Source organism: Sylvia atricapilla, chromosome 3, assembly GCF_009819655.1.
Source record: "Sylvia atricapilla isolate bSylAtr1 chromosome 3, bSylAtr1.pri, whole genome shotgun sequence".
In the NCBI taxonomy this organism is placed as follows: domain Eukaryota; kingdom Metazoa; phylum Chordata; class Aves; order Passeriformes; family Sylviidae; genus Sylvia; species Sylvia atricapilla.
The window spans coordinates 109,310,409-109,325,245 of NC_089142.1; the positions used below are offsets into that span (position 1 = coordinate 109,310,409).

The 14,837-nt window shown below is 50.6% G+C and overlaps 1 protein-coding gene and 1 long non-coding RNA gene across 4 annotated transcripts in view; one reads left to right on the plus strand and one right to left on the minus strand.

The window, feature by feature from the left end:
• Positions 1 to 7,194: 7,194 nt before the first annotated feature.
• Positions 7,195 to 12,550, minus strand: LOC136359706 (uncharacterized). The gene is made up of 3 exons (XR_010743321.1): positions 12,356 to 12,550; positions 10,536 to 10,638; positions 7,195 to 7,284 (listed from the first exon to the last, which is right to left on the minus strand). It is a non-coding gene; the product is annotated as an uncharacterized lncRNA (long non-coding RNA).
• A 4-nt stretch (positions 12,551 to 12,554) lies between these two features.
• Positions 12,555 to 14,837, plus strand: part of BCL11A (BCL11 transcription factor A) — a 71,906-nt gene continuing 69,623 nt past the window's right edge. For all 3 annotated transcript variants that reach the window (XM_066316578.1, XM_066316577.1, XM_066316576.1), the window contains exon 1: positions 12,555 to 13,296. In XM_066316578.1, the coding sequence (XP_066172675.1) occupies positions 13,242 to 13,296 (55 nt within the window). In that variant the 5' untranslated portion in view covers positions 12,555 to 13,241. The remainder of the gene's footprint in view (positions 13,297 to 14,837) is intronic.

Here is a 14,837-nt window from a genome sequence, read left to right on the forward strand (position 1 = left end):
TTTCAATGTAATTCACAGTTTCTTCCTATTATTTTTTACTACCCATGGAGATAAAGCAAAACAAATGCCTCAAAACAGAGAGGAATATATTTCCAGATACCTTTTCCTATTAAGTAATATATCTCTCTCATACATATATACTGTCAAATATCTATCCATTCCTTTTCCACACCACGTCTCCAGCCAGAAGTGTTGGCTATGCAAATATTGCAGAACCGACTCTTAACATATGTGCTGTGTGCCTGGTTACAGCTACACGGGAAACTCTAGGTAATAATTAGAGTCTGCATATATTAGCTTGCAATTATAATTTTACATAATCGGTTATGTAATCTCGAGGCTGGTATGCGGTGAGAAACTGTGGTTACGTCAGAATTCTTCGGAAGAAAAATAAAATTATGGATCGTAAGTGCACGTCCTAGCGAGGACGGGGAGCAGCGGGATGGTGCACACGGAGTATGTCGGCGGTGAAAGGCACGCTGGCCCTGGCTAAGGGGGAACTCTCCCCCCAGGAGCCAGCAGGGGCATCCCGGCTGCTCCGGAGGGGGAAACGGGGCAGAAGTAGGAAGGTGACAAAGTGGCGCGGCTGATTTATTGTAGGAGCCCGCGCTCGTTCCCAGCTACTGAAAGGCTCCCGCAGAGGAGCGGGATGCGGAGCTGGGGCAGAGTCCGCTGCCAGCCGCGGAGCGAGCCGAGCCCATCCGCCCCTTCCCTCGGGGGCTGCGGCAGCGGCATCCAACAGCCCCTGTTGTTGGATAAGAAAAATTAAGGGGAAAAACAACGGAGTGATAAATAAACCGCAAAGTGAATCAGATGAAATTGCCAGGCGTTCGCTCCCGATAAACAGCGAGCTTTAGAATATCCAGGTGTTGGGGAAAGCTGTTGTCTTATAGTTTATAAATCCCTGCTGGTGGGAGGGAGGGTGAGAATCTTCGGAGGTGAATGAAATATCAAATCACGAGGCTTTATGTAGATTTATGATTGCATAAGAGGCTCAATCATTTCCATATATTGAAATGTGCTGTCCTTTCCACAACTGCCCAGCCCTTGGAGGGAGAGAGACGCTCGATTCCGCCTTGATCAATGCTGACTATGAAGCAAGGAGGAGGAGAAGGGGGGGACCAGGCTGGCACCAGATGGAGCAGGGTCTAGGGAAAGGTCAAGGTTAGCTCAGGCTGCTATTGAATCGGTTGCAGCCTCACAGATAGATCTCTGCCTCCGAGGCACCCACTGGGGCTTCTCAGAATCAAATCTAATAGAAAAGGCAGTCACAGAATGAAATCGCTTCATCTGAATGCTAAAATTGTTATTAGGCTACATTAGAGAGATACCGGGCACATGATTACCAAAAAAGGAAGCATGCCTAGCAGTTTGTGACTGAAATAAAAGCTGCGAATATGTTGATACCATCGGCAATGTGCAAAGATAATAGATAACAGGCGAGAGGGGCAGGGAGAGACGCGTGTGTGTAACGAACAGATTAACATATTGATGCGGATGTATGTATCCATATGAGATTGTCTGTGCGGGTCGCTGCGGCTGCGCCGGGATGTGTTTGTACGTACGCACAGAGGAACACTTGGATTCCTGCGTCTCCTGCGGTGGCCGTGCTCCTCAGCACTCCCAGGACATTTGTTAATTGATTGGGACTACAGTTATGGACCGAGAAGCAGCAGCCCGCCCGGAGGAGAGGTTTGGTGGTGGCTCCTTGCAGGACCCCACCTGGAGCCACCCTCAGCTCCTGTTGTGGTGGTTGCTGTCACTTTGATTTTTGATTTTAAGTCCTCCTGGAGGCACAGGGCTCAGCATTGTTCCAAGCCGCTTGTTTTCTGGCTCATCTCAGGCAAAACTCCAAAGCAGTGTCATTAGGTCCACACACATGTGCAGCCACTCCACATCCCGGAGCCAGGAGCACGATGTGAGCACGCACATACGTGTTTGGAGCAGCGGTGCTGTCAGCTGGTTTACAGAGATCAAAGTGAGGCTCTTCCTAGTTATCATCTCCTCTACGTTACCAGTTCCGTAACCTGCAGCACAGCTATGTCTTAAAGAAGAATTTAGTCTTATAAAATAAATGCTGGCTACACTAGATTAAACATGATGACTGCACTCTAAGGGTTAATAAATTTAGAATTAACAGATCATCCCAGCTTGATACAGCTACTATAGATGATTTAATATGCAGCCTAAGCAGGTTGACAGTCAGCTCACAGATGCAGATAAGATCAAACAGTGTCTTGATTCAATAGATTGAATGGTTGTACTGAGTGTCTGGAAGGTGAGTGACAGTATGTATATGGCAGGGGTTCTGGTAAAGAAGGGCTGCGATTCCCCACTGCTGTGCACTGCACTGGTTTTCCTTTTCTAGCAGTCAACCTTTTTCAGCAATCAAACCCGGAGTTAACATGAAAAAAATCCATCTCAAATATAGTTCAGGAGAGTTATTTGAAGTTTTCAGTAATGAAAAGCTTCATGCTTTAATGGCAATCACCATTACTATCGCTAGTCTGCACTTCAGATTCCTTTTCCATGGACACGGACATTGCCACCCACTCCCATCCCACAGGGAGTCTCAGCTGTCCACAGGCTCCGTTTGCCTGTCCACACCAGACCCCTTCCCTGGCAGACCTAAATCCACAGGAAGGAGCTATTTTGGAGGCCAGACAAGGACACCTTGCCCCAGACAGCCCCTGGGACGTAGTGAGTGCAGCCTTATCCTAATGTGACTCGCTGTCCAGAGGCTTTGGCTGCGGGGGAAACCTCAATGGATGCAGAGTGACAAAGACAATTCCCCCGGAATGGAGCTTCTTTCTCAGCTCTTTTGCTTTTCTGGCTTAAAAGTTAATGTCTGTAGTAACTCTTCTGTGGTTTATGTTTTCCTTTTTTGCTCTCCTGTCCTATTTAAACGGGAATGTAAAACAGTCCTCGTGGAGGCTGGTGAGCAATGGGATGACAGAATGGTCTCTAACAATTTTATTATTTGATCAAGAGTAAAAGCTCCACCTGAACTATTAGATTTTACAATATGAATATGTTTCCAGGCAATTTTAAAAACGCATATTATGCATTCAATAGAGCGTCACAGGTCTGAATTGTGTCTTATTGTATTATATGGGGCCACCACCATACTGATAGGAATATTTGTGCTAGAGTTACTGCACCTCTGAATGCTTATAAATTAGCTGTATGGTTTACTTTGGTGGGGTTTTAAAAATACTCCCATGGTTTTGACGAATGCCCTGCAGAAGTCTGGTGTGATGAGCAGTGCTGCTTTGAATCTGCCAGCAGAGCAAACCCAGAACACGCCTGAGATCTGTTTCTTTGTGATTTTTAAAAACGGGCTCATGTACTTTTACCTGTGAATTATAGTTTCATTTTAATTTGGAAGCTAGTGGCTCCTTTTCCATCCCTCAAATGCTGACTTAGAAAAGAGAGGGCCTGGATGTGTGCTTTGGATCCAGATCCACATGGGAGTGTCCACAGATTTTCCTGAGCAGGTCTTCGATGCCACCACTCAGGGATGAGCCTTTTTCGTACTCCATGCCTAGGAGCACCTCTCAGGTGAGCTGATGGAGGCAAGAAAATCTTCATCTTCTGTCCTCACGGGGCCAGAGGGACTCGGGTGTCCCCGCGGCGGCGGTGCCGCTTCCCAAGGCGGAACCAGCGAAACCAGTTATCTGGCAGCAATTAGCATATTGATGGTGCCTCCTGCCGTTCTCCCTGATTGCTTTACAGGAAGGAAAGGTAACAGGAAAAGACGGAAACCCCTTCTCAAAAATGGCAAATAGGTTTCTACGTGCGCGGGGGCTCTGATGGAAGAGTAAAGCCCGGTAAAGCCCATGGCAGGGAATTTGTTTGCCAAACTGATTTTTGTCTTAGGATTTGAAAGCAGTTGTGCGTTTCTTTTGTTGCGGTGGTTTTTATTTTTTAATTTTTTTTTTTTAAATTATTTTTATTTTTCAAGTTCTGAGGCTGAAAATGTGAGGTCCCTGCTAGAGGCGAGCACTGATCACTTCAGGGAAAAATAATTAGCCTCGTCATTTTCCCTGAATGTGTAAGTGTATGGAGGAGGCAATCCTCGAAGACTGGGAAAGGCATTTAATAGACACTTAAAAAGTACCGTGTCATGGTACAGGTAGTTTTCAGTCCTCCTCATAAGCAATGTACAGATGTGCAGCGTGGCATTGAATTTAAGAGCTAATAGAGAACAGTTTCACTTTTATCGGCTCTGAGTACAGTGCCTGCCTAAGACACACCTATTGTGAGGCACTTTTGGCTTTCCCCATAGGAATGGCCACGGCTGTGTCCTTGAACATCCCCAAGTGTTCAGATCCCTTCATTGCTGGGCAGCACCAGCTAGGATGCCAGGAGCCTGTAGCTCATCTCACCCTCGTGCTGAGAGGCTGCTCAGCACTCTTAGGAGATGGCAGTGGATCCCATTGCTCCAGCCACATCCAGACCAAACTCCTCCCTGCTGCCTGTGGGGGATAGCACTTCCAGGCTGGCGCTCTGTATGGCCTGGATTTACCCTGTGGATATCTACAGCACCCTGAGATGTGCTATAGATACGTCTGAGGGAGGTGTGTGTCAGCACAGACAGTGCATGGAGCTCTCTCGCCATGTGTTTACATCTATCTCTCTCTCTCTCCAGGCTCTCAGGTGCTGTGAAACTAAATATGATAGGGCAAATTACAGTCCAAATTGTGAATACATTAATTTCAGTATGGTAATATCAAACATTGTACTTATTTCTGATTTCTGTATTTAATTTCCCTTGCTTTTTTAAATGCTGGGGAATAGTTGCTCAGTGAACAATAGCATTAGTACAATAACTCCCCCCCCAACCCCACCATTCATACTTAATGCACATCAGCTCTCTATGTAATGCCATACAATATACTTGCATGTTATTTTAATTGACTGAAATCTTATTCATACTGGTGGGAGAAGGCATTCTTTTCACTCCAGCCAGGATTCATACTGCACTGACAGAATTATGTGTGCTGACAATAACAAATGGTGGCAAAACTATCCATACTGCTCAAAGAAGTGGGCTCTTATCACAGGTTATTCACCACCAGTCCTGCTCCCTCTCAGTGCTGTGTCTTTCTCTGCAGCTTTGGGCTATATAATAATTTATTCTTCCAACTACAGAGAGTTGCATTAAAATATTATTGTAAGCATTTTAACAATTAAGCGGAAATTTTGCGTAGAATAAATATGGCAAAGGAGAAAACCCACAGTAAAGCTGTCCTTATTTTTAAGCACAGAGAAAGGACTCTACTCTCTCAACTATTAATTATTTTTCATCTAGATCCTCGCACAAACTATGTCATGTTCTGCAAAGCAGGCACTTTTCTTCTTGGCTGAAGCTAAAAGCTGAACCTAAATGTCACCTGAAATAGTAATATAAAATGAATATAGAGAATGATGATTGTGTATGTTAAATTTCAGTTCAATGCATTCGAAGTGACTAAAAGTTGAAGCTCTAAAAAGCAATATGAGTTATTTACAGAAGATGTTAAGGTACCTTTCTAACAGCACGCTTGAGTACATGCTTACTTTGAGCATGTAAGTACAGCTGATGTGCCCAAAGATAAATATGTGCTTAAGAATTTTGCAGTACCCAAGGCCAAGTAGATTCCTCTGGCAGGAGTTATATCAAGCAGAGTTGGAGGAGGAAAATTCTTTTTTATTGCACTGTCCTTTCCACTGTCCCTCACACCATGTGTACTAGGAAGGAGAGACTGTGTTCAGTAGCAGATAAGTAAACGACTAAATCTTTCTTCATTTTGTGTAGCAAAACTAATTTCTTAATAGAAGTAACTTCTTTTTGATTGTTGGGTTTCTCAGATTAGTTAGTTATTTTTGTTACTCTCCTTTTTAAAATTGACTTGAGGTATAGCTGGATTTATTTATCAAGACAAAATGTTTGCCTTTCCCTGCCTACGACATCCAGAGTAGAGCTTTCCAGATTTCCTCACTGGGAGAGTTTGATCACCTTGCACAGAAGTGGGCTTACCAGATCAAGTCAGAACAAGAATTTAGGAAGCTGTTTGTGTCAATGATCTGTCTTCCTACTGGTCATAGGCTTGGACACAGTGACCTGCTCAGATGCATGGCTTGGGATCTCAGCAGTGTCTCAAAAGCACCAGCTTGTGCCATCATGGGATCCTGTGAGGCAAGACAGATGGGGGGATTTGGATGTGTGGAACATATTGCTGAGGAGCACCTTGACGCTGTTGTACGCTACAATGACACAAAGACTCCGATTTCAGAAGGTTGAAAACGACTTTTTTATTTTTGGGATGTGTTTCTCTTATATACTATTTTACACAGGCTAATTTGATTGGTGGAACAAAGACAAACTTCTTCAATTACAATGGTCAGACTAGAGGGACATCAAGAAGAAGTCCTTCCTAGAAAAAAAGATGTAAACAGATATGCAGTTACAAAAACATGTCTCTTGTTTACAGAAAATTCCCAGGGAAAGGAATTTCAGAAAATGAAAACATTTCAGGCATGAACCAGGACTACAGCACCTGGCTTCTCATAATGCTTTGTTTTGGAATGGCTCACACAGGACACAGCCCTGCAGTGTGAGAGTCCCAGGCTGCAGCCAGGCTTGGTCAAAACTCTTCCTGAAACAGATGGAGATGCTGCTCTTGAGTTCAAGTGTCCCTGCTCCTGTGTGGGGAGGTGGGCATGGAAACTGTGGAATCCAGCTCTGTGAGTGCAATCCATTCACAGCTCATGGCTCATCTTTCTGGCCCTGGGCTGGGCTTTGTTTGCTGTAGGGTCAAGGCAAATCTCAAGTCTGCATCTAAACTAAACATGCTTTCTTTGTCTTAGTGTGATTTGAGGTGATAAAAACTGACTTTTGGAAGCTTAAAGCTAGAAAAAAATAGGAAGCATTTATCAGCAAAATCCTTTGTAACAGAAACCAATATTTAAACTCAGGCTCAATAGTCAAAGTTGAGTGGCTCATCCCTTTGTAAGTGATGCCAGCACACAAGTAGGACTCATTTCCACACATTTCTGGGGGAAGATAAAGCCGAAGAAGATGAAAAGATTCTGAAAAACTGTTAGCAAAGATATTTATTTATGTTCTCTTTATCTTACACATTTAGGACCCTCTTTGGAGATAACTAAACTGTTCCTGGCCTCTTCTCAGTGTATAGGAACAGGCAGGTGGCAGGTGTGGCCCATGAAATCCTCAGGGTATCTATACATATTCCATTGAGTGTGGAGCTTCAGAAGAGCTAGAAGTACCAAATTCATACCCTAGATGTCAGTAAAAGAAAAAAACATTAAAACCCATTAAAATAATTTTATAAGTCTGTGAATCAAGCAATGGGTGAGCCAGTTATTCATCAGATAATTCCCTGTATGGACTGACAGTTGGAGTCCCAAGTTTCAGTTCAATCAAATTTACACAGCCCAAGTGATAACCTCTTCAAGGTGGGGATTGTAACAGGAGCACTGACAGACCATAACTACTGTGCCTCTTTAGTAACAAAACCTCAGCTACCTCACTCGTGCCGTGGCTGCTGGTGCAGCCAATAATTAAGACTGTATGGATTTGCATTCTAGGTCAGGTTCTGGGAGATTTTAAATGCACATAGTTCAGATCATGTTGGCTTGAAGTGTAGCCTAGAAATGCTCAGGGGCAGGTTACATGTTTACTTATAAAAATACGTATAAATATTAAACTTACAATATGACAACTAAGCAAGTAGTGCAAACGAAACCCAGTTTGGCTGAAATGAACATTTGATTAAAAATGAGATTTTTAGTAATGCCTTCCTCTGCCTGCCCACACACAAGCAAAACTCTTTGTGTGCTTCAAGGGAGGGTTTTGTCTCTTCAAAGTCTGTTCCCTGAGCACTTTGTGCCATTTATTTTATAGTCACCCCCAGAAAGCCCAGTCAAGGTTCAGGGCTCCATCATGATAGGTGCTGTGCAAGCAGAGACAGGCTGAAATCCCAGGCCTTGCTGAAACCCATGGAAAAAAGTCTCCCCAAGTTCAGGGTTTTATTCCAGGTCCTGCCTAGGGCGAGCCGATAACGAAATCTGTCACCTGGTGCTCAGATGTCTGTGATCCTGCACGGACTCGCTGCTGTGTGCGCTGTGCTTGCTAGTAAGAGCTTGCAAAATCTGAGTTTATTTTGAGTCTTTATTAAAAAGGGAAAAAAAAAAAAGAAAAAAAAAAGGAGAAGAAGCAAAGCAGCGCGCCCAAGTTTCTCCTGCGGGAATACTAACTAATGCACATGCTATTTCTAGAACGTGCAAGTCCTCTGCTCATTCACGGGAGTCAGCCTGGTGTGATAAGAGTTCCACCCACGTTGCCTCTGCCTGATTGAGACTATCAAGATGGTGTCGGAAAGCACCCCGTGCGATCTGCCCTTACATAATGCAGCCCAGCTCCGGGGAACTGGCGGAGTTTTGGAATTTGTGTTTGGTCCTAATGTTCTGTACTGCTGGCAAGTGAGATTCCTGCTCTGAGTGAGTGACAATTCGAGCTTTGAAGCAGGAACATTTGCCCACCAGAGTTGCTGAACTCCCCCACTGCCAAGTCTGTCACTAAATTAGCAGATAGGCAGGGACAGCAGTACATGGCATGAACTGTGGCATGCTCCTTTGTACCTTCAGGTCCCAGTCCTGGGTGCCTGCCTGAGATGGGAGGAAGGCCACACTTCTCAGTGTTAGTTTTATGTCCCTTTCTACAGCAACCTCTAAGAATCTCAGGTGCTTGAATGTACGGAGGGCCACGCTGTTTCTCAGGCAGAGCTGAGGTATGAGGAAAGGGACAGATCCATTTTGGCAGATTTAAATCTTAGGCTAATTTTCATGGCATGAATGTTCTCACCTGGGCACGCTGTCCTGCTGCTGCAGTTTAGTGCCATTGCTGTGGGACAAGGATGGGTGCCCACCTCTGCTCTCAGCTGGTGTCTCAGGGTTCTGGTTCTCGTGGGACAGCCTGAGGCAGGATGGGCACTCAGCTAATGAGACAGACCTTTCTCTGAGGTTAGCTTCCCCTTGGAGGCAGCCTGAAACCCACCATGGCTCTGATTTCAGCGTGTACCTCAGAATTTGCTGAGGTGTAGGGCCACATTTCCTCCAGCTGACTGCTCTGGGGCTAGGAGTCCGTAGCCAAAGAGCAGCTGATAACATGGCCAGGGTGACAGCAGCTTCCAATGCTGCAGCACAACTGGGAGCCATCCCCTGCACCTTGGGCTAAGAACGGCTGTGGAGGAGCAGCAGGAGACACAAGTTTGTGTCAATGCACAGAACACGATCGCTGACTGGATCATCTCCTGTGCTGGCCGGGGTTTGTTTTCACCTGCCCTTCCAATCTGCCAGGGTTTTGGGGCGTTAGCCAGTCAGCCTTTGGGCATTTCACGCTGCGTTCGCCTGCCACTCGCCCTGGGTTTGTTAGTACAAGCCAGCCAGGGACAGCAGCGTGCAGGGGACGCTCGGCGCGTCCCGCAGGTGCTGTGAGGTCGGAAGCAGAGATGCAGGAGATGCAGGCTGTGGGGTGCAGCGATGAGGTGCGTCGCCCCCGGGGCGCTCCCAGCCGCAGCTGTGCCCTCTGGCCCCGTGTTTGCCGCCGGTGCCGGGGCCAGGGAGGCGGCTCAGCCCCCTGCCCTCGGACGCGCCGGGCTGACCCTGCCATCAGCCTCTCCGGCAGCGCCGGGGGCCGTCCGACGCCCCTTTCCTGGAGGCTGTCGGAGCCCAGAACGCTGGCGGGGACTCTGGGCACGGAGTGCCGTGTCTCTGGGGGGGCTCAGCCCGCTCCTGCGGCCGGAGGCGGCCCCGCATCGCTCCCCGCATCGCCCGGCGCTGGGCTGAGGCTGGAGCAAACTCCCTCGCAAGAGCTGTTTGTTGACCACATTCACGTTCAGAGCCCTGAAGCTAAAAGCACTTTACACCATAAAATAAAAGCACTGTCTTTTTTTCTAAAAGGTTACGTCTGGAGGCCACGCTTCTCATACTTCATACAGAAAACTACTGAAAAGGCTATGAAATCCTCTATGATTTACACTCCCTCTCAGTGCATTAGGATATAGATCTACTCGACTCTAAAAACACTGTGGAGTTTCTAACCGACGTGAATATATGTGCATTATTTCAGAAAGTCTGTTAGAAAACTTGTCAACACATTATAAAGCATAAACCAGGACTTGGCCATTAAATACAGAGATCAGAGACAAAATGTATACCGCAGGAAGTACCGAGAAAAGTCCTTCCATTCAAAAAAAAGTCTATTAACTAAAAGTTTACACACAATATACACCAAAAGGTTTAGAGCGAGCCCGTGGACCGCAATTACAAGGCATAAATGGAATCAGTAGGGGCTTTACAGTCCCCAGCGCAGTTAACTGGGCTGCCAGAAAATAATTTTAATATTGTCATAATTTATTACCCACCGAAAGCCACATCAAGGATTGTAAATACAGTCACTTTGTGTCCACGACTGCTCGTTAAACAGCCTCGTTCCCTTCCCCTAAAAATACAATGAAATAAAAACCCACCTGCATTATTAATCTGTGGTCATGCCGTGTTAAAAATGTCTTCTCACTCCTTTTCTTTCTTGAGGTTTGTTATCTCCCTCCAATCACATGACAATGCGAAGCGCTGTGGGGTGGGGGGGCTACAGGAACAAGGGGGAGCCAGCACTAGTGCGATCAAATGCTAATATTAATAATTATCCAGCCAGGATGAAATATTATTTTTAAGGCAGTGAGTTTCCATTTAAATCGAAGCATTTTTACGGCGCTGGAATTAAGGGCATGCTGATGGTAAGAACATCCTCGCTGCCATTCATGAAAGCATCTGTAAAATTAGCTCCTGAGTGTAGGTTTTGAGATGCGGTCTGGGAAGTCACCTCTGGAATCTCAAACACGGCACGATAATGAAACAGATTTAGTTGTCACCAAGCGCTTAATTTGCTATGATTTTAAAAAAAGAAAATCAATGAAACTATGCCTGTGATTGGGAATAAGGACAGGTAGGTGTTCTGATGCAGGTTGGCTTTAGAGAGTGTAATGAATTGTAATTCAGAGGACTGTTAACTGCGAACCGCAGAACCTTTCAGGGGTAATAAAGTCATTACTTTTTACATTGCAGCCACCTTCAAAAGCTTTATACGTGCCATTAGATATAAATCAAGCCCCGTGTATATATATATATCTATCTACAATTCCGGCACAGACACACACGCCCGTGTTTCGCGCAGGGACATGTGCACGCCTGGCACAGCCAGCCCTGCGAGCGGCGGTAGCCCAGGAGCCGCCGCTGTTGTCACCTGCGGCTGCGTCCCCCCGCCACGTCCCGCAGCCTGCCCCGGCAGCGGCGGGGCGCATCCCCGCGCCGCCGGATACGGGAGGGGAGCGGGGCCGAGGGAGGGGGCTGAGCGGCGGCGGGCGGAGCCGGAGGGCGGCTGGCGGGAAGCTGAAACCATCCGGCGGCGGAGCGGCTCGGCCCCGGCTGCTGACAGCTCCCGGCTCCGCGCTCGGGCTCGCCCCGCCAACAGGTCCCCGCCGGCCCCTCGCTGCCCCGCCTCCGCCCGGCAGTCTCCCTTACGGCGGCGGGCAGCTCCTCGTCCCCCCGGGCTCTCGCCCGGCGCCCTGCTCCGCCCGTCCGCCGCCGTCCCGGGCACGGCGATCCCCTCGCGCTCCGTTCGCAGCCGCACTTTGCTCCGCACGCCCGTTCGCCTTCGGAGCTTATTTCTGCCGCAACCTGATCCCTCCCGGCGCCGGCGGCGTCCGCCTCGCTCCGGGTGCTTTCGACGAAGTTGCAGCCGCCGCCGCATCCTCCCAACTCCAGCCACTTCTCGGTGCCTCCTGCCGCCTCGCCCGTCCCCCCCCTCCCGCCCTCCTCCGGTGCCAGCCCGCTGCCCGCGCCGCCCCGCCGCCGGCAACTCCGCGTTTCGCTTTCGTTCGGAGCCCGTTGCTGCGGGCAGGGCTCGGGGCGCCGCCGGGGGAGGAAGGGGGGCTCCGGGGCTGGCGGGCTCGAGCACCCGCGGGGAAAGCCCCGAGCTCCCGCCGCCCTCCGCGCCCAGCTCCCGTGGCTTCTCCTCCCGTGCCTGCCGCTTCCTCGCCCGCCAAACTCCGCTCGCTGTTCCCCCGCCCGCCCCGGGGCAAGGGCCGAAGTTTCCCGCGGCCCGGCCCGAGCCCCCGCCGCCCTCCGGCTCCCCGCAGGGCCGCCGCCGCCGTCCCCCGGGGACGGGCCGCAGCTCCCTGGAGGAGGGGACTCGGCGGCTTCGAGGAGGATGGCGGGGTGGGGGGGAGCGAGCGGGGAAGCCGGGAGCCGGATGCCCCCCCCTTGCTTTTTGGGTGGTCTCCGGTCCTACCTGGCTTCCCCCAGCTCCCCCACCTCCTCGGCACAGCCCGCGGCCAGCCTGCCCCGCAGCCCTGTCTGCCCAGCTCTGGCTTCACCGATGCCTTTGCTTTTCCAGCGGGGGTGTGCGTGCGAGAGCTGCCGCTGCCTGCCTGTCTGCTCGCTTTCTCCCGCTCCTTTGCCTCCCTTCTGTCTCCCCGTGTGCGCGTTTAATTTCCCCCCCTCGCCCCTCTCCCGGGTCCCCTCTTGCACCCGCTCCTGCGCGGCCACTCGCGGCTCCGGCCGCCGCCCCCTCCGCCCCCGGCCCCCGGCTCCATTCGGCAGCGTGCGCCGGGCGGCCGGTGCCCCCCCCCCGCCGCGCCCCCTCCCCTCTCCCCCCTGCGATCACTGTCCATTGGCTTGTCCTGCTCTCTTTTTCATGTCCAGCCCCTGATGAGTGTCCATTGGTGTTGCCTTCGCCTTCCCTCCTCCCCTCTCCCCGGCTTGCCCTGCCCATGTTTTGTATGTCTCTGTCCATCCAGGCTCCTGACGTTCAAGTTCGCAGGGACGTCACGTCCGCACTTGAACTTGCAGCTCAGGGGGGCTTTTGCCATTTTTTTCATCTCTCTCTCTCCTTCTCTCTCTCCCTCTCTCTCTCTCCCTCTCTCTCTTTTTTTTTTTTCCCTTGCACAAAAAAAAAAAAAAAAAAAAAAAAAAAAAAAAAAAAAAAAAAGAAAAAAAAGCCATGACTGCTATCCCACAATTCATCTTCCCTGCGCCATCTTTGTATTATTTCTAATTTATTTTGGATGTCAAAAGACATTGATGAAGATATTTTCTCTGGAGTCTCCTTCCTCTCTAACCCGTCTCTCCCGATGTGAACCGAGCGACTCACAAGCCACCGAAGCCACCAACCCACCATGTCGCGCCGCAAGCAAGGCAAACCCCAGCACTTAAGCAAACGGGAATTTTCACGTAAGTAACCCGGAGAGCAATTTATTTGATTTCCCTTTCACGGATTTAATTTTTAATTCGAGCGAGAGTAGGGGGAAAAAAAATTAAAAAGTGAGAGCGAGTGAGCGAGTCGGGGAAAAAATTAACTCAGCGCCGGCTTGGGATTCTCAGCATTCCGGTTCATTTCTCCCTCTCTAATTTAATCACCTTGATGACTTTTCTTCTCTTTCTGCCCGTGTCCCTCGCCCGCCGGCGCGCACTCCGCTGCCCCGCTCCGCGCTCTTCTCTCGCCTCCCGCTCTCCGCGCTCTTTGGCGGCAAGAGCCGCAGCTCTCGCCCGGCACCGGGAGAGGCGCGGGCGAGGTGCGGGGCTGCCGGGGGCACAACCCGCCGAAAGTGGGAAGAAATTCCTGCGGGAGCGGCGGGCCGGCCGCCGGACACCGCGGTAGCCGGGCGGGCGGGATGTGCGGGCGAGCGGAGCGCGGAGAAAGTCCGGCGGCCGGAGCCCCGCGGACTGCCGGCGGGCTCGCCCCCTCGCCCCGCGACGCCCTCCCGGGGGGGGCGGCACAGCCGAGCCGTGCCGAGCCGAGCCGGGCCGCCTCCCTTTTGTTTCCGCCGCGGGGTGCGGGGTGACCGTCCCGCCGCTCCCCGCCGCCCCGGGCCGGCGCCGTGCGGGGCTCCGCCGCCCCGACCTCGCCCCGCGCCCGCCCCGCCGCCGCTCCGGCTGGGGCTGGGGCGGGGGATGCCACCGGGCGGCCGGGGAGCCGAGCCGAGCCGCGGCGCGCCGGCTGGGATTCCCTCTTCGCCTCGCGTTCTCCCGCTCGCTTACTATTTTTTGGAAGATTTTCAAAAAAAAAAAAAAAAAAAAAAGTGGAAGTGGATTTTGATTGGGAAAAATCTCGTGTCTGAATGTTTACAAGCACCGCGTGTGCGGGGAGCCTCCTGCCAACAAACACAGGCGAGAGCGAGCCCGGGCTGAGCACACACGCGCGCACACACACACGCACACACACACTCGCACCCTCACACCCGCGAACGGCCCCTTTCTCGCCGCCGCATTTCAACCCCAAACCAAATCCGCTCTCCCCGGGAGAGAAAAAACAAACCCCGGGCCCCACCACACCGTTCGCAACAAAAACTCTCCGGCTCCCTCCGTCCCTCCCTCCAGCCGCCACCACACACACCAGGGCTAGATGCAAGATAAGCGGGAGCGCTCTTTGCACAACAAAAGGCAACTCGAGCTGGAAAGGTTTGGGGCGAGGGGGGTGGGAAGGAAGGGAGAAAAAAAAAAAAAATCCCTTTTTCCTCGGGGTGAGCCTGGGGGAAGGGGAAATGCCGCATGCTTTTCCTCACTCCTTTTCCACCGTTTTCTTTATTTCTTCCTCTCTCTCCCATTACTCCCGGCGGGTTTTGTTTCCTCCTAGGGATGGCAGAAAACCCAGGGCCATTTCTTCCTGCCAACCATCCCCGGCTCCCTCGGCCCTTCGCAAAAGCCCCAAACTTTCCGCTGCGATTTCTCTTCCCCCACGGCCGCCCAGACACTGCAGCCAGGCTCGCACATGG